We start from the raw sequence: 26,505 nt of genomic DNA on the forward strand, positions 1-26,505 counted from the left end.
ATCAATGCTTTACTATACATTACACACAGACATGAGCAGGGGGAGGAGAGGGGAGGGGAAACAGGGGTGACATCACTGCCTCTGACCATGTGACCAGCCTCATTTACATAATAAAGAATAGATGATTTTACAATGAATAATGTATGAATTGACTAGATAAAGGCTGGGATGGGATCCTTGTGAGCTGCTCCAACAGGTAGTAGTGACAGGATTAGTGACACAGACCTGATGACAGGTGTCCTTTAATTTTTATTTTTAACATTGTATGTTAAGTGTTGTCAATTTGTGTTTGGTATATTATGATTTAACCATTATTATATACTTACCTCATGAGCATATCCTGCTGACGCGCCTATGCGCGTGCGCCGCGCGCGGGCATGGGGAAGTGCACAGTCACGGGATGCGTCTCCGTGGTAACGTCTCCCCGATCATGTGATGCGGGTTGGCGTTTCCGGTTGACGTATTTCCGGTGCGCGACCTCAGGGCTACGCGCGCGTCACGTGGTGGGCGCGTCTACATGCAGGGATGCCGTGGGAAACTATAAAATGTTAGATGCAGCATTATGTCATCACCTCCTGACGAAGCATTCGTGCGAAACGCGCGTTGGGGTGTATCCTTTGGCTTCCCCCTGAACTGCCCAGTGTCTGTCCACTATGTTGTCGGGTGAGTGTGCAATAGTATTTTGATATATCTACTACTAACACTGGACGGTACCTCCAGTGTTGTGTATGGTTTACATATTTTTTACTGCACTACTGCCACTTTTTGCCCAATGCATTTGAGTCTAATACCTTGACCATATTATGTCTATTTTTTACTATACTTGGACTCTGGACTAATAGGGGTAGCCATTGGTCTCCTGTGTTGCCCTTTTTCCATCAGGGGCTACTTGTGTCCCCTATATACTGTATCTACAAATTTCTTTTCTTCCCATTTGAGGGTTATATATGTTTTATCTATGTACTTTCAATAAAGAATATTACATATTTGTTTATATTGAAGTCTTTTGCCGCTCTGGTTCTTTTTTTGGTATTTTGAGTATACTGTTGGAGAGGCTGAATATAGGGGTATTTTTTGGTTTTGTATTCATCTATACAGCTCCCTCTGAATTGTTCCTCTAATATGTTGCATGGTGTTCAAAATTGTTATCTGTGTAGTATAAATGGAGCCTTTTTTTGCGATTGGCCTAGAGAAATATGTGGTCACAAAAAGAGCACTAATGTGCTAGAATGGCTGAAGCCACAGGGGTGCCTCTTCTCCAAAAAGACTGCAAGGTGCTGATGCTTAAGATACTATGCAGTTTTTAATGACGCCAGTGCATTATAAAACCTCTTCCCCTAAAGAATGGAAAGTATGTCACATTTATTAACTATGTTTTTTTTCTTTTAGGAATACAGAGTTGGATCTTCCATATTTGGATCTTTCAGAATTTGTGGCTGACATGAATGTACTGATGGCTCTTATAATCAATGGCCCCATGTGAGTAGTGCAGAAAATGCATGTTGGAAGCATGTGGCTCACATTTGGGGACAGAATTACGGAACTGTCCAAAAAACAAAAAAATTTTTTGCTTTTGTTGCGCATATCAACCGTGCTTTACTTTTTTATTCCGCTCTTGTTGTGCTGCGCATGGTTTAGATTTTTGGGCTGTTTCATAATTGCCAAGTGAATTTATAACCTATCAAATTTATAGGTAGTAAATGAATGTTAAACGGGTTAGCCCAAGTTCCCAAGTTATAACTTGATCAAAAAAATAGTGATTACAATCTCGCAAATGTATAAGGTGACTTGTCAAACATGTGCACTGCCACTACATTCACTGCTGGAGATAGCCAAATACTGTACTCGGCTGTCTCTGTCTTTGCCATAGGCAATTAATGGAGCAACAGGGTAGATAATCATCCTGATTCTCCATTGTGATAGTTATACCGGGTCCCTGTTATTGTAACTTTGCAAACTGGGTTAACTCATTTGCACAACTGCTTTACCTTTTGTTGCATTAACCCCTTAATGACCGCCCTATCGGCTTTTTACGGCGGTCATTAAGGGTACTTCTTCTGACGCGTACGCCTTTCTACGGCGGCGCGTCAGAATAAGATTTCGGGAGACCGGGTCTCGCTGCTGCCGGTGTCGGGCTGTGATTTTACAGCCCAGACCCGGCACTAACACCCGGGATCGGAAAAACTCTGATCCCGGGTGTTTAACCCCTTACACGCCGCGGTCAAGCATGACCGCGGCGTGCAAGTGTGTCCCCCGTGGCCGCAGCCCTTGGTTCCGACGAGTGACCCGGGGCTTCCAGCTCCTCTACCCGCCGGGTTCTGCCTTCCTGGCAGGACCCGGCTGTAAGTAACTGAGCATGCTCAGTTACTTTCACTATACACTGCAATACAAGTGTATTGCAGTGTAAAGGCTTGAATAAGCGATCAGACGATCGCTTGTTCAAGCCAAGAAGTAGAAAATGTAAAAAAGTAAAAAAAAAAAAAAAAGATGAAATCATTTTATTATATAATTAAATAAATAAAATAAAAGTCCCATAATCTCCCCAGTTACACATAAAATGCTAATAAAGTATATAAAACACAAAAACACGTACATATTTGGTATCACCGCATCCGTATCAATCTGTACAATACATCTTAATCACTCTTGAACCTGCTCGGTGAACGACGTAAAAAAAAACCTCGAAAAACTTCCCGTAATATACAATTTTTCATCAAACACCATCACAAAAAATGTTCTAAAAAGTGATCAAAAAAAGTTATGTTCCCTAATGTGATACGACTGAAAAGAACAACTCTTTTCGCAAAAAATAAGCCCTCAACGAGGTCTGACAACAGAAAAATACAGAAGTTATGGCCCTAAAAAGTTGTCAATAGTAAAAACAATGCGATATTCTCCAATATTGGTTTTGCTCAGGAAAATTGAGCAAAGATAAGAAAAACTATATAAATGAGGTATAAACCGCAATCGTAGTGAATCAGAGAATAAAGATAAAATATTATTTTTATGTTACAGTGAGCGGGGGGAAAAAAAAATGCTAAAAATCCAAAATAAAAATTGATGATTTTGTTTGTGTCCCCCTTTAAATAGTTAATAAAATCTCATGAATAAGCTATAGACCCCCAAAATGAATTATCTATACATAGTATCTCATCCCGTAAAAAATAAGCCCTCATATATTTGCATTACCAAAAAAAATAAAAATTTATAGGTTGCTGCTTTGATCCTATGCTCGGCCGTGCGCCCATAAGCAGTCACCACCACATATGGGGGACCGGTACTCGGGAGGAATTGGGCATCAAACGTTGCAGTGTGTTTCATCATTTAATTTATTCTGAAACTGTCAGTTTTGGCCTAAATGAAAGTACTGTACTCTCCCAAAAAATTCCACAGTTTCTAAATCGCAGGTCCATATTGTTTTAACCCCTGTGAAACACTTAAAGGGTTAATGGACTTAATAGAAGTTGTTTTACATACGTTGAGGGGTGAAGTTTCTATAGTGGGGTCATTTATGTGGTTTTACTATTATTTAGGCCTTACAAAGTCACTTGGAAGCTGAGTTGTCCCTCAAAATGTGAGTTTTAGCAATTGAAAATGGCAATTGCAAATGAAAATTAGAAAAATCGCACCTAAAGTTCTGCGCCTCATAACATCCTAGAAAAGTGAGAGGATGCATAAAATATCATTTCAACATAAAGCAGACATTCCGTAAATGTTAATTATCAAGCTTTTTGGGTAGTTTTACTTCCTGTCTGGAAAGCAGAACATTTCAAACTTGGAAAATGAAGAATTTTTACAAACTTTTGCCAAATTTTCTTTTTCTCAGAACGAATCGCAAAACTTATCACTTAAATTTTATAACTAACATGAAGTACAATGTATCACGAGAAAACATTCTCAAAATCACCAGGATATGTTAAAGCGTTCCGAAGTTATAACCAATTATCGTAAGACATGTCAGATTTGAAAAATCGTGTCTGGTCATTGAGCTGAAAACTAGTGTCGGTGATAAGGGGTTAAAAGGAACCTGTCACCAGGGACCTCATTTTCACTAAAGGCAAGTTACAGAAGCTCATCAAACCTGCATTGCAAATGCATTAAAATATAATTTTTTGTTAAATCCTACCTTGCACCCTGATAAGATCCTCTGTGTCCCTCTGTGGGTTGGGCTTTGGTTTGGATGTATTTAAAAAAACAACATGTGACTTGTCTGTGCTGCAGACTCCTCAGCTCATGCCACCCACCTTTGTGCTCCTGTACAGCTCCTTCCTCTCCTACTGATGTCAGCTCGCCAGGCTGTGAGTTATGTGAAGGAGCAGAAGGGAGGATCTGCACAGGAGCACAAAGGTGTGGGCCATGAGCCGAGGCTCACATGTTCTTTTTTGAAATGCATCCAACCAAAGCCCAACCCCTGGGACTACACAGAGGATTTTATCAGGGTGCAAGGTTAGTTCTAATAAACAATTATATTGTAATGCAAATGCTCAGAAAAACAGAAATGCATATTTGCATTGCAGGTTTGATGGGCTTCTGTAACCTGTCTTTAGTGAAAATGAGGTCCCTGGTGACAGCTTCCCTTTAAGACTCAATTTAATATTTGCTGCAACAGTTTATTGAATGCACTTTGTGTCATGTCTCTGTACTGGATTCTTTACGTTGGCAGCCGTTAGACCACAACTAATAAGAGAAGTGAATGAAGCAGTTGTTAAACATCTGCCTTGCTGCTTTTTTGCAATTGTATACATGTGCCATCTTGCCATATCCAATAAATGTGTTATGTTTGCTTCTTTCCATAATGCCAAAAACTCCTTGATATAGAGTGTTTTGCTATTTTGCTCTCAATGTCATGTGATTTATTTCAGTCTTTATGTGTGCTTATAAACAAGCCCATGTTTATATCTTTCCAGTAAGTCTTTCTGCTACCGGCGGCTGCAGTATCTCAGCTCACGTTTCCAGATGCATGTTTTGTTGAATGAGATGAAAGAGCTAGCAGCTCAAAAAAAGGTGCCGCACAGAGACTTTTACAACATTCGTAAGGTTTGTGAGGTTTCAGTCTCTTTCCACATTCAATTGTGGAAGGTATATATTTAAGAAAACTTACACTGAGCTCTCCTTTAAAGGTTGACACACATATTCATGCCGCATCTTGCATGAATCAGAAGCATTTGCTCCGATTTATCAAACGAGCAATGAAAAAGAATTTGGAGGATATAGTTCATGAAGAGGGAGGTAAAGAACAGACATTGCGACAAGTTTTCCAGAACATGAACCTTACAGCATATGATCTCAGCGTGGACACCCTGGATGTACATGCGGTAAGAATTATATATATGCAGTAAAGCAGTAAATTTGAACTATTGCAATTAACACCAAAACATTTGCAATATTATACATTAACATGTGTCACTGTGATTTAAGTAACCTAAATAAATATAAGTGTCACAGAAAGTGAATTGTACACCTAACCCAACTTATTTAAGGTGAGCCAACTACGTGCTCTGACTGAATTACCCAGATTTTTAAGGTTGTTAAAATGCATTTCTGGTATCATACCCCCCTAGCAGAATAACAACCTGCATAGTATCTTCTCACCTTACTGTGACTACTGTGTAGCTTTTGATAAGTCAACAAAAGGTTTCGTAATTCTATTAAAATGTCATTCAAATCTGTGCTTTCAGCAAGTGGAAAATTTGATATTTCCATCTTTGTCCAGTACAGGAAGATCTCATTCTCACGTATCTGTGTAACACAACATGCTGACTTCTTTGGGTATTACAATTTATAGTAAGGAGAATAAGTTTTTCTTTTATTTTGTTTCATTCCCGCAGGACAGGAATACTTTCCATCGCTTTGATAAATTTAATGCCAAATACAATCCAATTGGCGAATCTGTTCTAAGAGAGATCTTCATCAAGACAGATAACAAGGTGTCAGGAAAATACTTTGCTCACATAATCAAGGTATTATTCTATAAGACTTGGGCTTTATCCTTGTACAGTATATTATATTCAAATTCGGTAATTTTTTCTTTTCTTCCGTATTTCGCTTGTAATCCCCATTAGAACAATGGACTCCATAAGTGGCATTGCTACACAGTGTACATCCTGTGCCATGTATGCTTTCCTTGAACAGCCGTTCGAGGGGGAATACTGCTGTGTGGGATGTGTGAAAATTGCTCAGTTGGAAATCCAGATTCTGGATCTAAATGAGCAAGTTTCAAGGCTGCGGGCAATTGACAATATGGAGCAAAGTTTGCTGCTCTTAGAGCACAGACTCTCTGGGGAAGATGGATGTGGGGACGAAAGTATGGACGTGCAGAATAAGGGGGCAGCTAGTTGGGTAACATGTAGAAGGCGAGGTAGAGGGAAGAGTTGCAGGGAGTCTAGTCCTGATCTGGTGCACCTCAATAAGTTTGCCAGGCTGGCGGATGAGGGGCTTATCAGCTCTGGGGTAGCAATGCTGCAGCAAGACGTGGCCTCTAGCAACCAGGGGACTGTCTGCTCCAGTACGAAGGGGAATGGCAGTACAGGCAAGGTCAGACAGGTGCTAGTAGTGGGAGATTCAACAGACAGGGCAATCCGTCACAAAGACCGTGTTGTTTGCCGGGTGCTCGGGTTCGGCATGTTGCGGATCGGGTTGACAGATTACTGGGAGGGGCTTGTGAGGAACCAATGGTCATGGTCCACATTGGCACTAATTACAAAGTAAGAGGTAGGTGGAAGGTCCTTAAAAATGATTTCAGGGATTTAGGCCATAAGCTCAGGGCAAGGACCTCAAAGGTAGTTTTCTCCGAAATACTGCCTGTACCACGTGCCACACCAGAAAGGCAGCGGGAGATGAAGGAGGTAAATAAGTGGCTCAAAAGTTGGTGTAAGAAGGAGGGCTTTGGGCTCATGGAGAACTGGGCTGACTTTTCTGTCGGCTACAGGCTCTACAGTAGGGATGGGCTGCACCTCAATGGGGAAGGGGCCGCTGTTTTAGGGGAAAAAATGGCTAGAAGGTTGGAGGAGTGTTTAAACTAGAGACCTGGGGGGAGGGCAACTACACTTGTGCAGGGCAAATAGACATTGTAGATAGAGAGCTGGGAAGAGTCATAGTCCATGGGGGAGGTATGGGGGCTGGATTAAGATTGGGGAATAAGAACAAAAGGAATAGGGATAGGGAAAACCATATAAAGTGTATGTACACAAATGCCAGAAGCCTCACAAATAAAATGGAGGAACTGGAACTCTTGATGTTGGAGCGGAAATATGATATAGTGGGTATCAGCGAGACATGGCTGGACAGTAGCTATGACTGGGCTGTTGCTATAGATGGTTATAGTCTTTTTAGAAAGGATCGTATAAATAAAAAAGGGGGAGGGGTTTGTTTATATGTGAATTCTTGCCTTAAGCCTGTCCTACGAGATGTCATCGGTGACGCAAATGCAAATGTGGAGTCCCTAAGGGAAGGGAAAAAGAATAATAAAATATTGCTAGGGGTTTGTTATAAGGCTCCAAATATAATGGAGGCAGGAGAGGAAATGCTGATAAGTGAAATGGATGCGGCTTCAAAGCAAGGTGAAGTACTTATCATGGGGGACTTCAGTTACCCAGACATTGACTGGGGGGCAGAAACCTGCAGGTCCTTCAAAGGTAGCAGGTACTTGTCAACAACAAAAGACAATTACCTGTCGCAACTAGTCCTAGAGCCAGCACTGCTGGACCTTATCCTAACCAACAGACCTGATGGGGTATCAAAACTACAGGTTGGGGGCAACCTGGGTAATAGTGATCATAATATCATTGATTTTGTATTACGCTTTACTAAAAGCGTTAGTGGAGGGGCAACGAACACTCCAAAAATGGGACTCTTTCTCATATATTCTAAAAAAGGCCTGTGAGAAACACATACCATATGGGAAAAAGCATAAGAGGAACAAGAAAAAGCCAATGTGGTTAACTAGTCTTGTAAGGAAAGCAAGAAAGATAAGGGGTTTAAGGTGCTTAAACTAGAAGGTAGCTATGAGGCATTATAGGATTATAGAGAGAAAAATAAATCCTGTAAAAAGCAGATAAAGGCCGCAAAAATAGAGACTGAGAGAAATATTGCCAGAGAGAGCAAAAATACCGTAATTTCAAATTATTTTTCAAGTATATTAATGATAAGAAACTAGAAACGGAGAGCGTGGGCCCTCTTAGGAATAACATGGGGGTCATGGTGGAAGGAGATGAAGAAAGGGCCAATCTGCTGAATGTCGCCTTCTCGACTGTCTTTACCCAGGAAAATCCCCTGGTGGAAGACACAATGAGGAATAATGTAAATTCTCTTTGGAGTGTCAACAGTTTAACCCAGTAAGAGGTAAGGCGCCGCCTCACAACCACTAAGATAAATAAATCACCGGGTTGGGGGGGGGCGTGGCTTGCACATGGAGGAGTGAAGACGTGCCGAGACTGAGCTCACGGGCCTGACCGCTACTGCTGTCCTCCATACCTTAGTAAACCCGGAATTTCTCGCCATATGGGAAACAGGAGAAGTCACACAGGCGATCGCGGCTCAATTACCTCATATTTTGACTCGGCCGAATCCTCCAGCGGCGCGGTGTGCAGATCCAAGATGGCGACGGCACATGGTTCTCTGGCCTGCTCGGAAGCCGCGCACATATCAGCACCGCCCTCTCCTACAAGCACCTCCATGTCAGCTCACAGCATAGACTGGGACCTGAGTGCTCATCTAGAGTCTCTGCCCACCAAGACAGACCTAGAGGGCCTGGTAAGCCGCCTTGAGGCCTCATACAAGAAGGAGGTGGATTCAGTGAAACAGGAGGTGAGGCAATTGGGCCATAGAATTGCAGATGCTGAGACTGGGCAAGATAACATTTGGGACACTATATCAGAACACCACAAGATATTACAGGCCCATTCCTTAGCCATGAGGTAGATCTTCTCAGCTCAAGAAGATTTAGAAAACCGTCATCGACGGAATAACATTCGCATAAGAGGTTTATCCAAATCCATTGAGGCCAAAGAATTGGACTTGGAGGCTCAATTGTTGTTTACTGATTTGCTGGATGACCCAGCACTTCCTCCAGTGGAACTGGATAGGATTCACCGCACATTAGGCCCTAAACCTGCAGACAATCAACGTCCCAGAGATGTAGTATGCAGAGTGCATTTCTTCAAGATGAAAGAGCAATTAATGAGGGCTGCCAGAACCAAATAACATGTGCTATATCTGGATAACGAAATTACCTTTTTACCTGATCTGGCACGCCGCACTCTACAACTTAGAAAAGCCTTACGTCCCCTTCTAGGAGAGCTAATCTCCCGCAAAATTCAATATCACTGGGGATATCTTTTTCAACTAATTGCAAAGCACCAAGGCAAGACGGCGATATTTCGTGATTTAGGGGACTTACCTAAGTTCCTAGGCGTATTGGAACTTCCGATGATCGCTATCCCGGACTGGCCAGTGTTACCACAACCTATGGAGCCACCTCATCGTAAAAAGTGGTCACCCTCACAGAAACCACCTAAGAAACGGCCTTCTAATGGGAACTCACCTGGTACCAACCGTTCTCCGGGTTCGCTAGCATAAGCTAACATGTTGGGAAGTTACAGTAGTTGGGAAGGATGATCCTTTTTGCCACGCATGGCAAGAAGGGGATTCTTCCTTATTTATTATGACCTATACCCCTTTCTGGTTATATGAGGCATCTAATGCCATGCTCTACCGGTGTTGGCTTTACTGTTTTATAATTGTTTTTTTAAGGGAAGGGTTTATTCTCTTTGGAGGCTGGGAGCAGGTTTCAGTCCCGGGACGCAGGGAAGCTATCGCTCACCATATGTTTCTACGTCCCCAGACTGACACACAAGCGTTGGCAGGTTCTGACGCTGGTTTATTGGAAACGTATTGTTCAGACTGGAGTTTCATTACTAATAATACAAATCTAATCCTTTCTATCTATGTCTGGCTTGTCTTGTCTTCCCCCATCTTTCCTTCCCTTCTCTCCCACCCTAATACCCACCTCTCATCTAGTTTAGGGCTAGTTGTAATGCTTAACATATTTTGCTCCTCTTCTTTGATTATTTCTAAGATGACTGATTTGACAATTTGTACATTTAATGTGAACAGAGGTCGCACTAACATTTTTCCAGAAGGGTAAAAATACTGCTCTCACCATTTTTGAGGAGTATTTTTACCCGAGGAGGAGTATGAAAATTTTGGTAATACGCCGCGCACACTACGCTCACACAGCACACACTCCACTACACTACGCTCACACAGCACACACTACACTACACTACGCTCACACAGCACACACTCTACACTACGCTCACACAGCACACACTCTACACTACGCTCACACAGCACACACTACACTACGCTCACACAGCACACACTACACTACGCTCACACAGCACACACTACACTACACTACGCTCACACAGCACACACTCCACTACGCTCACACAGCACACACTACACTACGCTCACACAGCACACACCACACTACACTACGCTCACACAGCACACACTCTACACTACGCTCACACAGCACACACTACACTACGCTCACACAGCACACACTACACTACGCTCACACAGCACACACTCCACTACGCTCACACAGCACACACTACACTACGCTCACACAGCACACACTACACTACACTACACTACGCTCACACAGCACACACTCCACTACACTACGCTCACACAGCACACACTACACTACACTACGCTCACACAGCACACACTCCACTACACTATGCTCACACAGCACACACTACACTACGCTCACACAGCACACACTACACTACACTACGCTCACACAGCACACACTCCACTACACTACGCTCACACAGCACACACTCCACTCCACTACGCTCACACAGCACACACTACACTACGCTCACACAGCACACTGCTGACACGGATCACTGTGTCATCGCGCTACTGACATTTACCTCTTTTGCAGCCTGCGCGCTACAGGGAATAATTGCCAAGCGTAACTTTACGCATGGCAATTATTTTGGGGGGCAATGGCGCCTCATCACGCGTCTATGACGCGTGGTGAGGCGTTAATGCGACCTCTGAATGTGAAGGGTTTTAACGTCCCCAAGAAACGTGGTGAAATACTCCATTCTATGCACAAAAATCGTGCTAAGATAGTAATGCTACAGGAGGCCCACTCTGAGCGAAACAAAACGCCACATTTCAGAGACCATTACTATAATATGTGGCTACATGCCCCAGGTCTGGATGGCCGTTCTAGGGGGGTCTCCATTGGATTTCACTATTCCTTCCCCCCAACAGTGTTGGAATCATACAGGGATACTGAGGGTCGATATTTATTTGTTAAAATTTTATATGCAGCTAAGTGTTATACCCTGGCTAACATGTACTTTCCTAATTCAGGTCAGGTAGCCTTCGCATTAGAGGCGCTGACGTCTCTGGACTCGTTTGCTGAATCCTCCCAGATAATCCTGGCCGGAGATTTCAATTGGGCATGGGATTGTTTAGTTGATACTTCCTCTTGTAAGTCATCCCTTTCTTTTGCAGCAGTGCGTAGACTCAGGAAAGAATTACAAAAACAACTCTTAATAGACTCCTGGAGAACTCTAAACCCACACACTAGAAACTACTCCTTCTATTCTGCAGCTCACAAGTCATATAGTGGAATAGACATGATATTTGTTAGTCACCCACTTTTAGAACTAGCTACTTTAGCATATATAGGACAGATCATTTGGTCTGATCATGTCCCAGTGTTCCTTGCTCTCTCAGTATTTCCCATCCCCCGTAAGCCGTTCACATGGTGACTTAATGAAAATCTAAAAAAAAAAAAATTTAAACGATCTTTTAAACGATGCTCTATGTTTAGAGGCGGTTAAGCAGCGCCTGTCTAGATTTTCACAAGACTACATAGAAGTCCTCCTCAATCTCACCCACATTATGGAAGGGATTAAAATGCGAAATCAGAATGGTCTTTATGTCTCATGGCTCGCGTTTGAAAAAAGCGAACACAGCTAAAATATCTGCTCCATTAACTCACCTATCTGAGCTCAAAACGCGCAATAAAAAGTCATGCTCTGCCTTTATCCAAGTAGAAAACTCTAACACACGCCAGGAGCTGCTTAGCCTCCTAGATCAGAGATCTTTTTGTGCAAGAGAAAAGCTATATAGAGGTTACTATGAACATGCTGATAAGTGTGGTTAGTGGTTGTCCCGGGCATTACATCCCAGAACTAGGGCTTCGTATATCACGTCCCTTAACACTAAAAATGGCACTAAACTACATACGACTCAACAAATTCTAAGAGAGTTTCAGAATTATTATTCTGCACTGTATAATATTCATCCCAAATTTGAGGGCTCTGCAGCAAGTGATAAGTGGGCAAAAATTAAGACATATATTACAGCTCATTGCCTGCCTTCCTTACCTGAAGAAGATATCAAACAGTTAGTCAGTTCTCTCCTCAGGAGCTGGATTTTGTCATAAAAGAACTTAAAAATGGCAAAAGCCCAGGCCCGGACGGGTTTACCTCTAGATTCTTTAAAAGATTCTCAGAGTCCCTATCACCTACCATGCTGAGAGTCTTCAATGACATTGCAAAAGGAGGATCATTTCCACCTCAGGCCCTGCAGGCTCATATCTTCGTTCTGCCTAAATCTGGAAAGGATCCAACTGTCTGCGGCAACTTCCGGCCAATTTCCTTGATCAACATTGATCTAAAATTATATGCTAAAATAATAGCCACTAGGCTGAAATTCTTGCTACCCAAAATAATACATTTTGATCAGGTCAGATTCGTAGCTGGCAGAGAGGCTAGGGATAATACCCTTAAAACCATCGCCTTAACCAGCTTTGCCAAATCTAGGGGAGTCACGCTGTGCCTTCTATCGGTCGATGCTGAGAAAGCGTTTGATAGGGTCAGCTGGGACTTCCTTAGAGCTACTCTGGAGGGAATTGGTATGGAGCCAATTATGCTCAAACGTATCATGGCGCTTTATAGTCAGCCCTCTGCTTGGGTCAGGGTGAATAGGACCTTATCTGACTCGTTCCACATGTCTAACGGCACGCGTCAGGGCTGCCCCCTTTCGCCCTTACTATATGTTCTTACAATAGAACATCTAGCAGTGGCCCTATGTGGAAATCCAGATATAGTAGGCATTAAGGTAGGTCAGCGGCACTGTAAATTATCTTTATATGCCGGTGATTTACTACTGTATATCTCTAGCCCTCACATTTCTATCCCTAACATATTAATGGAATTTGAAGCCTTTGGATCCCTAAGTAACTTTAAAGTTAATATAAATAAGTTGGAGAATATGAACATCTCCATCCCCAAGACAGTTTGGGATTCCATAAGAGCAAACTTTTCTTTTAAGGATAGTGGCGGTTCCGTGAAATATCTAGGAATAAATCTGACGGCAGATACTGAGGATTTGTATTTCTCCATTTATGATAATCTCTAGTCGGATAACTATCTGGCTGGAACCCTCTCTTTTTATCATGGTTTGGGTGATCAAAACGGATACCCTCCCTGAGATTCTATATATTTTCCAAGCGTTACCAATACCATTACCAAGATCCTTTTTTAGTAAGCTCAGATCCCAGATCATCAGATTTGTATGGAAAGGGCAACAACCCTTAGTTACTCTCTATTAACACGCCACAAACTTAGAGGAGGAATTGGTTTACCGGACTTTGAAATATACCATAAAGCAGAGATTAGCACTTGTGTCTTAGATTTTCACCACAATTCTAGCACAAAGTTATGGGTGCAATTACTAGCTTCTATGTCACCGATACCACCATCCTCACATGTCTGGTTACCCTCTAAAACACGCCCTAAGTTGCCACAAAAACACTGGACGGAGGTTTGGGACCACATGTTATCGGCCTTTATCCTCCCCTATTGGCCCATTGACACCCATATTGTATAACCACACTTTCAACATCTCACAATCTAGACTCTCTTCACTATTTCCCACAGCCCCGACTATATTGCGAATAAGGGACGTGGTTACAGTACAAGGTATACAACCACTGACAACCTTATCAGGGGACGCTGACTCTATTCAGCATGGGTTTATCAGGGGACGCTGACTCTGTCAGCATGGGTTTATGAGAGATCGGTCTTGTCAGACTAATCTGATTGGATTCTGTGAGGAGGTAAGTTCCAGACTGGATCTGGGGGACGCTGTGGATGTTGTATACCTGGACTTTTCAAAGGCATTTGACACCATGCCGCATAAAAGGTTGGTATATAAAATGAGACTGCTGGGACTAGGGGAAAATCTGTGTATTTTTTGCTTAGTAATAGAAAACAGTAGCTGCGCGCCCTCGTCTGGCGATCCTGCCGTCTGCGCATGCGCAGAAGAGCAGGCCTGCGCCTGCGCGGTCACTGCTCCGAAACAGGTGCGGGCCTGCTCTTCTGCGCATGCGCAGACGGCAGGATCGCCGGACGAGGGCGCGCAGCTACACGGAGCTGCGCGCCAAAGATGGGTGAGTAGGAGGGGTAAAGTGGCTACCGGGGCGTGGAGTAGCTGCCTCGTGTAACCTCAGATGCGGCTACTCCACGCCCCAGTAGCCGCATAAGTAAATTTGAATATATGTGTAATAAAAGTTATCAAAAAAGTGTGGGGACGTGAGGATTAGCCCTTAAAAGGGCTATCCTCACGTCCCATTGATCCACCTACCACCCAATCTACCTTTATAGGTAGATTTGTGGTGGTAGGTGCCCTTTAATCGCTTCCAAAAATAAAAATATGGAGGGCAAAACAAGGTTTTTTGGGGAAAAAAATTATTAATTCTAGCCAATGCTAATACTCTCTATGCAACATCTGTGGTGGTAAAATAACCATTATACTTTATACCTTGATAAACTCTGATTTGATTACCTCAATTGATGTTCATTTTTTTCTGTGGTGGGCCCATAAAAGTGGTTTACATCCACATGTGAGATACTGCCATATTCAAGAGGAATTGATCTATAAAATCTGGGCTGTGTTTCCTCCTTCCATTTTGTTTGAATTTATTTGAGATGCCTAACTGGTTAACCAGCTTACCAAAGGCTGTTTTGAATTTTAAAAAATCACATGGTAGAGGTTAATTAACCCCTTAAGGATGCAGGGTTTTTCGGCTCATTTCTCGCTTCCCAACTTCAAAAATCCATAACTTTTTCATTTTTACGTGTACAGACCTGTGTTATTTATTTTAACATGCCGTGTACTGCGAAGCTGAAAAAAAATTCCAAATGTGGAAAAATTGAAAAAAAAATGCACGTGCGTCACGTTCTTGTGGGCTCAGTTTTTACGACTTTCACTCTTCGCTCCAAATAACACGCCTACTTTATTCTTTGGTTCGGTGTGATCGCGGTGATACCAAATTTATATAGGTTTTATTGTGTTTTAATACATTTTCAAAAATTAAACAAATGTGTACATGTGCCATCTTCTGACGCTAATAACTTTTTCATACTTTGGCGCACAGAGATGTGTGAGGGGTCATTTTTTCCGAAATGAGGCGACGTTTTCATTGCTACCATTTTGAGGTCTGTGCGACATTTTGATCATTTTTTATTTCATTTTTTATGTTATGTAAAAAGGTGTAAAAGTCGCATTTCGGACATTTGGGCGCCATTTCCCACCTCAGAGGTCACCGCCGCCCGTAACCGTTTTTATATTTTGATAGATCGGGCATTTTGGGACGCGGCGATACCTAATATGTTTGTGATTTTTACTGTTTATTATGTTTTATATCCGTTCTAGGGAAAGGGGGGTGATTTGAACTTTTAATATTTTATTAATTTTTTTTATTTTTTAAACTTTTTTTTTAATTTTTTTTTTTCACTATTTTTTAGACCATCTAGGGTACATTAACCCTAGATGGTCAGATCGCTCCTACCATATACTGCAATACTACAGTATTGCAATATATGGCATTTTTGCAGGTCATACTTTACAATGAGCCACTGGCTCATTGTAACGAACCTGCATAAGCCATGTAGCCTCGTGTCAAAAGAAGACCCGAGGCTACCATGGTAACCGATCGCCGCCCCCCCCCCCCCCCCCGATGACGTGACTTTCCCGGCGGCGTTGAGATGGTTAATAGCCGCGATCGGTGCAAGCACCGACCGCGGTTATTAGCGGTGGGGGTTTTGTGCAAAATGCAAAAAACCCCACCTCTGTATGAAGAGGACTCAGCCCGTGAGCCCTCTTCATACATCCCTTATACCTCTGCGCCGTAGAGCTACGGCGCAGAGCGTTAAGGGGTTAATAACCAATTCCGGAGGCTAGGCTAACCGTGTCATGCACAGAAAACCTAAGTTTTCTAAATTTTCACCAAATTTTAATTTTTTTTTATAAATAAGTGCACAACAACCAAAATGTACCACTAGGTGAAGTACACCATGTCACAAAAAACTGTCTGCAAAAACACATTGGTGAGTCAAAACATTTTTAAGTTTTAATCGCATATAGTGACACATGGCAGATTTGGAAAATAAGGCTGTGTTCTAAAGGTGAATATGAGCTCAGTCCGTAAAGGGGTTATTCCCACAAAGACAAGATTCTTGTGAACTGTAAAGCGTAACTGTAATGCTATAGTTATTTTACCAAATTATTATATGGAATTGCCCCTTTGAAAAGAAACAGAACGATGCCTACGTTGTGCTGCTCATCCTTTTCTTTCCAAAGTTAAGGCATTTTCTGTTCCGAAAGTGTTAGACAAAAATCTTTCTTACTAGAGGTGAAGTGGGCGGTGACTAATTTCTGTCAGTCTATGCCCTCAGACTGAGGCCAGCTAGCTTGCCCACAGATCCTGTGATGCCTTGTCTTCTCTCTCAAATTAATTTATCATTATATCCATTTAATTTCCTACAAGTAAATCCGTTGAATACGGCACAGTGCACATACAGGATGTATATGGTGAACAGCTTGGCAACTTCCAGCACGTGGAGGAGCAGGGAACATGCAATAAGTGGTAGAAATCATTAGTACACCAGTAACATGAAGTCTATAGCCTGTGCCGTGTGAGGAGCGAGAAGAGCGGAGACGGGCAGAGAAACTTCTGTAGAATCACAGACTGGGATGGAGGGACTGATAGGGAACAGGTAGATCTTGTATACACATCCAGCTCTGCTGCATTCATTGTTCAGAACACTTCCAGCCCTGCTAAGTTCATTGAAACAGGGCCTCCTGTTGTTTACACTGACGGATTCCAGAGCTTATCAGCACATGGAGAGGAGGCAGCTGTTGCAGCACTAAGGTAATCTGAGGTCTATAGCAAGGAAACTAATGAATGTAGGTAATAAAGATAATAGGCAAAGTTGTTTTACATCCCAAGAGCTATTGATTAGTGAAAAATAAAAAAAAGTTATGATGATTTCATAAAATTTTCAAATGGGATTCCTCCATTAAAAACAAATAGAACGATGCCCATATTCTGCTGCTCGCCCTTTTCTTTCCACAGTTTTGGCATTTTCTGTTCTGAAAGTGTTTGACAAAAATATTTCTCACCAGTGGTGAAGTGGCCAGAGGCTAACGTCTTCCTGTACTTGCCCTGAAATTAAGTCCAATTCAAACTGCACAGAGAGCTCATGATGTTTTGTGTTCTCTTTTAACATTAAATCCATTTAGTTTCCTACAAGTAAATCCACTGAACACTGCAAAGTGTACATACAAGATGTATATGGGGACTAGCCTAGCCTAGACTAGCCATCACACGAAGGAGCAGGGAACATGTAATAAGTGGAAGAAATCATAATTAAAACAGTTACATGAAATATATAGTCTGTGCTGTGTGAGGACTAAGGGTTAATAGCTTCTCTGCATTGTGTATAAAATGTGGAGTGCAAAGTGAGGGAAGGGCTGCAGCATGAGGAGAGTTTAGAGACACAGAGAGAGTTCTGTAGAATCACAGACTGGGATGGAGAAACTGATAGGGAACAGGGGAGATCTTGTACCTTGTATTTTGGTCAAAATACTGAATTGCAGAGTATTATAGTATACTCACCTCGTTCTGATCGCCGCCTGTGTGTTTTGGCAAGTGAAGTCAGCGTAGTACACTGACTTCACTGCGCAAGTGCTGTTGGTACACATGTTCAATTAAGTTAGTGTATCATTTTGGCTTCACTTGTTGCATTGGGATAGAAGGCGCCAGCACAGGATCTGCAGATGTGTATCCGATGTACCTCATTGGACTCACATCTATGTACATCTATATAATTGGATCAGCGTCCCAAATGAATCCCAAATTAATATGCTGCTGAAAATGAATGATTTGGTAGCTGCTAAGCCTCCTCAAACCAATGTGTTCTTTCATCTCTGGATCCAAAATACTCCCCCATTCCACAATATATAACCAGAAGCCCACAATAAGAGGGGCTGCATTATGAGAGGGAACCACTGCAGCTGGGGGTTACAATTATAGGGGGAGCTGCTGGGGGTGGGCACAATAAAGGGGGCAAAAGAAGAGTGGAAGCTGCTGGGGGGGGCACAATGTGAGGGAGACCTGCTGGGGAGCACAATAAGAGGGGCAACAACGTTAGAGGGAGATGGGAGGAACTAATGGGGAAATAATACTGTGTGGGGGTGGAGCAGGGGCGGAGCAAAAGGCATGGTTTGCTGCATCTTTTGTCCCTCTTTCTCTCTGAATAAAGTTAAGAGGTATGCAGTCATATGAAATAACATGAAGTGATAGGAGGTGAATGTGAAATGTACAAACTGGTCCTGGCGCAGTGTCTGGTATATTAAATATGAACACACTTTGGTTGCATTGCGTCTTAGAGGCATTAAACTATAATATTCGTCAAAACAGCCTCAGTGACTGAGCCTTTCTGTTGCTGCTTTGTTACCACTCTAATGTAATAATATGTCAAGGCCCTTAGGCAGTGAACACACTTTGATGTACTATTATATCACGTGGACCTATGCAATTAGGGTTGGGCAGCAGTAATATACTGCCAGAACAGAATAAACTTCTTGTTGGCATAATTAAGCCTATCATGTCACTTTACAAGGGAGTTGATCCCCATGTAGCCCTTATCGCTGGCTAAGGAGACTGCATCACCTTTTGATAACTCTTTGTAAAATTTTTATACGTATGTTTCAAAATGGCGAAAAAGCAGTGCTGCAGACATTTGGGTGCTATTTTCAATGACAGGGTTTACCATGAGCGGCAATATCTAACATGTTTAGGGTTTTATTTGTTTATGTTTTTTTCAGTTTAACCCCTGCCATGTCTCACTATATGTGATTACAACTTTAGAACACTAACAATAGCCAATACAATTTGCAGTTTGTTATTTTGTGAAATGTTGTACTTCACCTTAGTGGTATATTTCGGTTGAAATGTTTTGCATTTATTTATGAAAAAATGTAAAATATGTTGAAAATTTTGAAAAATTTGGAACATTCTGATTTCTAAATGTTATACTTATTTTCACAAAAAATTAAGATTTTGATTGAGCTCTTTCAGGGCTTATTTTTGTGGAATGAATTAGGCTCTTTATTGGTATCAGTGTGGTGTAAATGTGACATTTGGATCACTTTTTATTGCTTTTTTGTTTAGTTGGATGCGCAAAAATACAAATGGGCATGGTTTTTACATTTTTTTTATGGTATTCACCATACAGGTTCAGTACTAATTTTATGTTATTGTATGGGTTTTTAGGGCACACGACAATACCATATATGTGCGGATTGTGTGGTGATTTTCATTTTTTTATTATACAGGCACTCCCCGGGTTTTGTGGAAGATAGGTTCTTTAGGCTTGTATTTAAGAAGAATTTGTATGTAAGTTAGAACTGGAATATTTTACAATTGTAATTCCAGAGAAAAATAATTCTTGACAATTGGATTTTCTCATCGCTTGTTCCAAGTAATACACTACCATACTAATGTATGACGGTGTATTAGAGTACATGACACTACAAACATGACTGTAGTGCCTAAAGAGTTACCGAGACAATTGTCATCGGTGACAGCAGTGTAAGACTTGGACCTGGACATGTACTTTACTCCCAGAGACCTTAATGGATTCCCCTATGATGTCACAATGACCCGCACGGACATCTGGGGAGCAGCGCTGCGCTCCGGGGCTACCGGAGGGTGAGTATATAAGTTTTTTGTTTTTCTTTTCTTTTTAATGCTGGGCTGGCTGTATACTACTGGGGGCAGGCTGGGGTGGCTGTATACTACTGGGGGCAGGCTGTATACTACTGGGGGCAGGCTGGGCTGGCTGTATACTACTGGGGGCAGGCTGGGCTGGCTGTATACTAATGGGGGCAAGCTGGGCTGGCTGTATACTACTGGGGGCAGGCTGTATACTATAGGGGGCTGGCTGGCTATATACTGGGGGGGGGCGTGACCAATGCATTTCCTACCCTCAGCTTATACTCGAGTCAATAGGTTTTCCCAGTTTTTGGTGGTAAAATTAGGGGTCACGGCTTATATTCGGGACGCTTATACTAGGGAATATATACGGTAATTCATGATTTTGTAATTTAAAAAACATCTACCTTCAGATTTACTGACAGTAGATGTTCCAAACTTGCTTGCTCAACCTTTTGTCTAGGGGACAGATTATCGTAAAAAAAAAAACTTTCAATGAGGATCAGCAGGCGGGGTCCGGCTGCAATGAACACAGAGGGGACGTGCATGCATTATCAAGCGGTGGAGTCAAGAGGTGCTAATGGCGTAGACAGGAGTGCCACCGGCTCATTTAAATATTTTTTTACGATAATCTGTTCGTTCTCCATACAAAAATGAGGACATCCCCTAGACAAAAGGAGGAGCAAGTAAGTTTAGGAAATCTACCATCAGTTAAGCTGAGGGTAAATGTCCTTTAGAACATTAGAAAAAAAATGTCCTTTAGAATTTCCAGAAGAAAATATAATGTTTAGTTCTTTTATTATAATCCAAGTGCTGGGATTCTGAATGTGGAATTGTTCCTTTGATATATTTATGACATATTCGTCCTGCGGAGAGGTGGAGCAGATGAGTTTACTAAGTCTGTCCAGTCACTTAACCATAACCATCTAGGGTTGCGATTAACGTCAGAGATCCATCATAACAATCTTCCATTCCTAGAGGTGTTAATTACTGAATCGCAAGATGGCTCACTGCATTCATCCATATACCGCAAGCCCACAGCAACGAATTCTCTGCTGAGGTGGGATAGCCATGACCCAGAGTTGGAGAGCAGCTGGGTGATGTAACGCACAAAAGGGATAAACCTATACCCAATGGATACATCATAAAGGGGACGCTACAGTTTTGCGCTTTATGGGGATCGATATAGTCCCTTATCCAGCACGTGGGGGTAATTGGGACAAGATGATCCTCCAGAGTGAGGTGAAACAGATCTACATATTGGATACTGTCATTCCAAAAGGTTTGAATGACCAACTATTATTTACGTCATTTCTATAAATACTGTGTGGCTTGTTGTTTTCCACTCTTCTACATTATTTATTCCCATACTTGTGACTATACTTTCCCTGCATTGTGAGGTCCCTAGTAGGAACATATTAGGGTTTTTACTTGGGTGATATGCATCTGCTTGTTCCAACCAGCATTCACTACCATTTAACACTGTACAATATGACATATGGAGTGCTACATAATTTCATACCATAATTCCTGCTTGCGCGACATGAAGCTGTTAATTCCAACGAATTCCGCATGGTTTAATACACGGATTGTTACATGATCCCATACTATGTTTTTTTATTTGGGTGACTTGTATTGGTCCATTTCTACTAGCACTGCATATTGGAATACACAAAGCGTCACGTTTATTATCTAACAATTACCGGCATTGGACATTCGCTGTATGATCCTATCTTGGAAGGGGTGACCTCAATACTGCTGGATAATTTCTCTCTTTCCATGAGTGCCTCTTTGCTTGTTAATTTGTCCTGCCACTGGCACTGGATGGAATACTATACAGCGTCATCTGGAGCCCTCTAGCCTATTGCTTACCCGCCAAGGCATTCTGTGTTAACATTAAGTGGTTACCGTGCCCTCTAGGGGAATGGTTTACAAGCGTCTCTATGGAGACGCGTCTACATTCCTTCCCTGCCAAACCGACGCATGCGCACCACCCCTCTTTCACCGGGTCCCTGCCTGCTTACATTGCGGTCCGCCGCATGGAGTTTTGCGCACTGCGAGCGACCAATAGGATCATCAACCAGATGGGAGGTGTGACCATTCAGTGTCCACAGGAGGTGGGGCTTTAGGTTTAAAAGGCGGAAGTGCCGTCTATCTGGCGCAGTCAGCCTGCACATGATTAGCAGGATCTATTTTTCCAAAGTTTTAGCTTGCAGCTAAGTGTTCCTAATTGCATGCCACTTTATGCTGGACTCACCTTAAGCAAAACGGACAGCGACGTCCTACAAAATCCCTCTGAAGAGTCAGAAGACGAAATGCGTCATGGAAGGTGACGCTATACAGGGGGCATGCGTTTCTAGGGATAAGGACAGTTGTGGACTGGCCTTGTTAGGGCAGGAGTTTGAGGAGTTACCATAGGGACACCACAGCTCCATATGCCAATTTTATCCAGCTAATCACCTTTAAAGACGTCTGAATCACAATAGGAGATGGTCACCTTTAATTGCAGGTGGTGACATTTTCTTTTCCAGTAGACGACTATTATTTTTGACTGTACACTTTCGCAATATGAATTATTCCTTGTAGGTGTCTGTTGGTTTATAATTCTTGTGCATCAATTTTTGAGGCGGTTTTATGTAACTAGAAATTAAATGTTATGTTTTATATCCTCTAAAACCCCTAAGTGCTGGTTTGTTATAATCCAAGTGATATAAAACACGTTATGTAAATGCTACATGACACAAAACCTTAGGTTAATGTAGTTATAACAAGAATCTGGCACCACTTTGTAGTGATAAATAATTAACTGACACACGTGACTGTATATTGCTCTGATTTTGGAAACAACATCAGTTGGTTGGAGGTAACATTGAACATTTGGACCTATGCCATGGTCTGGTGGACATTTTGCAAATATATTACTAGGTCATCTTTCATTATCATACATTTCTGATTTAGTTGTGTGTTTGCTGCTTTTATGTCTTCATTTTTATAGGTTTTTTGGGAGAGATTTATCAGGGCTTGTACCCCAATTATCTGAAGTACAAGCCCTGAAATAATCTTAATGCCTTGCAAGCCACCAGGCAATGTGGTTATTTCTCACTTCCATGCTAAGGTGGTGTTGAGGGGTTTGAACGGAATTTGTCTGGCAAGTGGTAGTTTTGTATGATGTTCTGAGCCTTCTGATGTACCTTCATCATACACCGCCGCATCAAGTGTCACCATATTATAAATGCCCCCCATACTTAGCAAGTTTACATGTATTATTATTAATCATATTAATTGAATAAAAATGAACATTTTAAGTTGTGAGAGTAAGATTATTGTATATATTTTTATGTTGTATTTAATGTTAGTATCTATTACTTTAGAACTATTGGAAAGCAGGCTAGCAGAGAACTCATGGTTCAGATAGGATAATCCCCCTCGAGATCCTTGCAAACAGATCATTCTGCACCACATCTTCAGGTAAATCTATCCCAAAGTCTTGGTGAAATCACCAGGTATTACCATGGGTAGATTGGGGTTCAAGGTGGTTTATTATTGGACTTTTGGCGTATGTTTTATTTTTTGTTGCTGGGCCATAAATTATTATGTGTTGGCGCCACAAATTATTTTCTTTTCTGACACTCACGCCGTTTGCCACTTAGTTTGGGGGCAATTTGTAAATCTGGACACTTTTCCTGCTCTGCTACTTTTTTCGGACACTTTTTTGCGAAATTTGTGGCATAAAATAAGACCAACCAAAAGCAAATCTACCAAATTACTATTTCACTTTCTTGAATGTTGAGAAATTTCTGACGTTTTTGGCTGTTCAACATTCATTGAGCCCTTGTGACACAATAAAAAAAAAAATCACAGTGTAATAAATCACATATTTCCTATACTAAAAAACAAACCTTGCGACAAAAAAATTATAAGTGCCTCCCATTGTGTAGCACCTTCTCAGAAGATTTCTTCTCTCCCATACAAAGATAAGAGGCCTTCTGAAAATCTGCAGTAGTGCACAATTTGGAAAAGTGTCTAGTAAGTCGCGACCAGCTCTTTTTGGCATAGTTTGATCATTTTGGCATAGTCTATCTAATGTGCTGTGCGTCATTCTTTCTGGCACACAAAGAGCCTAGAAAGTGCAATATGAACATTGCTTAATCTGTCCTGTAAACTTTGAAATCACATACATTACAGATTTAATATGCAGAGGATTTTCCCCACAGAATTACAAACTCACCCCTGAACCATGATGATGTACATTTAGAACTAGCTCACACAGAATTTTTCCATTGGGAAAATTGGTGCAAGGCTAAGTGCACATCTATATTGTGATTTTAGTTCTTTTGTTCTGTCCATCAGTTATGTTTTTTTATGAATGAAAAAGCAGTGTCTGCTTGAGTTATTCTTCTGTACAAAAATACCTGAAGCTTGACTGATGGGGAAAGGATGTTTTTTTCTTACATTGTAATGAATGGGGAAATTGGAAAAAAAAAACTGATGACAAACTGATGACACCCAAAGGCCTGTTTTTTCAACGGATAGCACACGTCTGCACTAAATGCAATACCAGTGATGGCGAACCTTTTAGAGACAGAGTGCCCAAAGTACAACCAAAATCCACTTATTTACCGTGAAGTGCCAACATGGCATTTTAAGCAGTAACTTATTGCTACCTGTTCTTCCACATCTTTCAATTGTATCAGCTGCCTACGGCCACCAATACAGTTGAAAGAAGGGGGGCAAATTCAGATTATCATTGTAGCTTCTCTCCAGGGTCTCTCTGTACAGGAAGAATGCACTTCTTTCAACACCTTCTTACTTTTCAAGCAGTTCCAAACAGTGAATGAAGTGTCGCTGTAAAATACCACTGAGAGCAACATCTCTTAAGTTGCCTGGGACTGCAGGAAGATTTGATGGATTTGGTCCTGTTTGGTAAACTCTGTACTGGGGTGATGGCCTGAGTGCCCACAGAAAGGCCATAGGTTTCCCATCACTGCCTTATAGGGATCACTGCCCACGGTTGTTTTTAATTGTAACATTTCTAGACTGTGAGAAAGTAGATCATATCCTATACAGAACGATTTTAACAGATCTCTTATAAACTAAAATCACTAAAATATTTCAAAAAGAGCAAAATGTGCCTTGAGGGGGCATTCTCATCTGGACATTCACGTTTAACCTCTTTGCGCTCCATAACATACTATTATGGCTAGGAGCGCTGTTAGTATTGCAGGGTATATTATAATGAACAAGCAATTGAATGATTGCTTGCTCATGTCCCATAGTGAGACAAATAAAAAAGTTTTTTAAAAAAGTTAAAAAAAAGCTATTAAATAAAAAATAGAGTAATAAATTATTAAAAAGCCCCAAATACATATACAATTTTCATATAACATAAAAAAAGTGAAAATTAACATACAAACTCAACATATATGGTATCACTGTGTCCATAATGACCTGTACAATAAAACAAAATCATTATTGAACCTGTACGATGAACAGTGTAAAAGAAAATTTCTTAAAGTACAACTTGCCCCAAGCTCTCAACCAGCTCTATAGACCAAATATTTATAGCGTTTTGATGGTGCAAAAATGATAGATTTTTTTTCCCCCACAATAGGTTTTATTCTACAAAACTACTGTAGTAAAATGTAAGTAAAAATATATGTATTTGGCATTGCCGCAATCGCACTGACCCATAGAATAAATATAACATGTTACTTTGGGTATTTGGTAAAAACCAAAAAAAGTACAGAATTGATGTTTTTTTTCAACAACCCCACTGCAAAAAAGGTAAGTAATTTTCAATAGGGCATAGCCACATATCTCACCTCACATGGCAACATTGATAGAAAAATAAATATTTTATTGCTCACAAAATTTTATTGCCCATGAACTAATTGAAAGCCATGACATCCTAGAGGGCACGAATGTCTTATGCGTTGCCCTCCTTCCCTTCTGCGCCTCACTGTGCACCCATACAACAAGTAATGTTCACATTTAGGGTGTGTCTGTACTCAGGAGAAATTCTATAACAAATTTTAAGATGCATTTTCTTTTTTTATCATCCATTTTAAATTTCACCTCTATTCTGTTTATATGGCTATGAAGATTTCAAAGGGTTAACAATCTTCTTAAAAAGCTGTTTCTGATAGTTTGAAGGCTGCAGCTTTGATGATGCCCAAAAATGAAATTCTAAAATCTTGAAAAAACGGTGAGCCGATGTTCAATTTGTAAGCCTTGTGACATCAAAATAAAATATCCATCCATTTTAAAACCTATGAAAACATAAAGCAGACAGACATATGGGAAATGTTTGTTAGTAACTAATTTGAACTATGACCACCACTGCTGGAGTGATTTCACAAAGAAACAAATACATATTTTTTTTGCATCTGAAATGGCTGGTA

General features: G+C 41.4%; 1 protein-coding gene across 6 annotated transcripts in view; it reads left to right on the top strand.

Moving 5' to 3' along the window:
* AMPD2 (adenosine monophosphate deaminase 2) overlaps nucleotides 1-26,505 on the top strand; it is a 115,251-nt gene that overhangs the window by 67,305 nt on the left and 21,441 nt on the right. For all 6 annotated transcript variants that reach the window (XM_072137387.1, XM_072137386.1, XM_072137389.1 and 3 more), the window contains exons 8-11: nucleotides 1,390-1,479; nucleotides 4,908-5,037; nucleotides 5,121-5,315; nucleotides 5,829-5,960. In XM_072137387.1, the coding sequence (XP_071993488.1) occupies nucleotides 1,390-1,479; nucleotides 4,908-5,037; nucleotides 5,121-5,315; nucleotides 5,829-5,960 (547 nt within the window). The remainder of the gene's footprint in view (nucleotides 1-1,389; nucleotides 1,480-4,907; nucleotides 5,038-5,120; nucleotides 5,316-5,828; nucleotides 5,961-26,505) is intronic.

The sequence above is a fragment of the Engystomops pustulosus genome, chromosome 2 (genome assembly GCF_040894005.1).
Source record: "Engystomops pustulosus chromosome 2, aEngPut4.maternal, whole genome shotgun sequence".
NCBI lineage: Eukaryota > Metazoa > Chordata > Amphibia > Anura > Leptodactylidae > Engystomops > Engystomops pustulosus.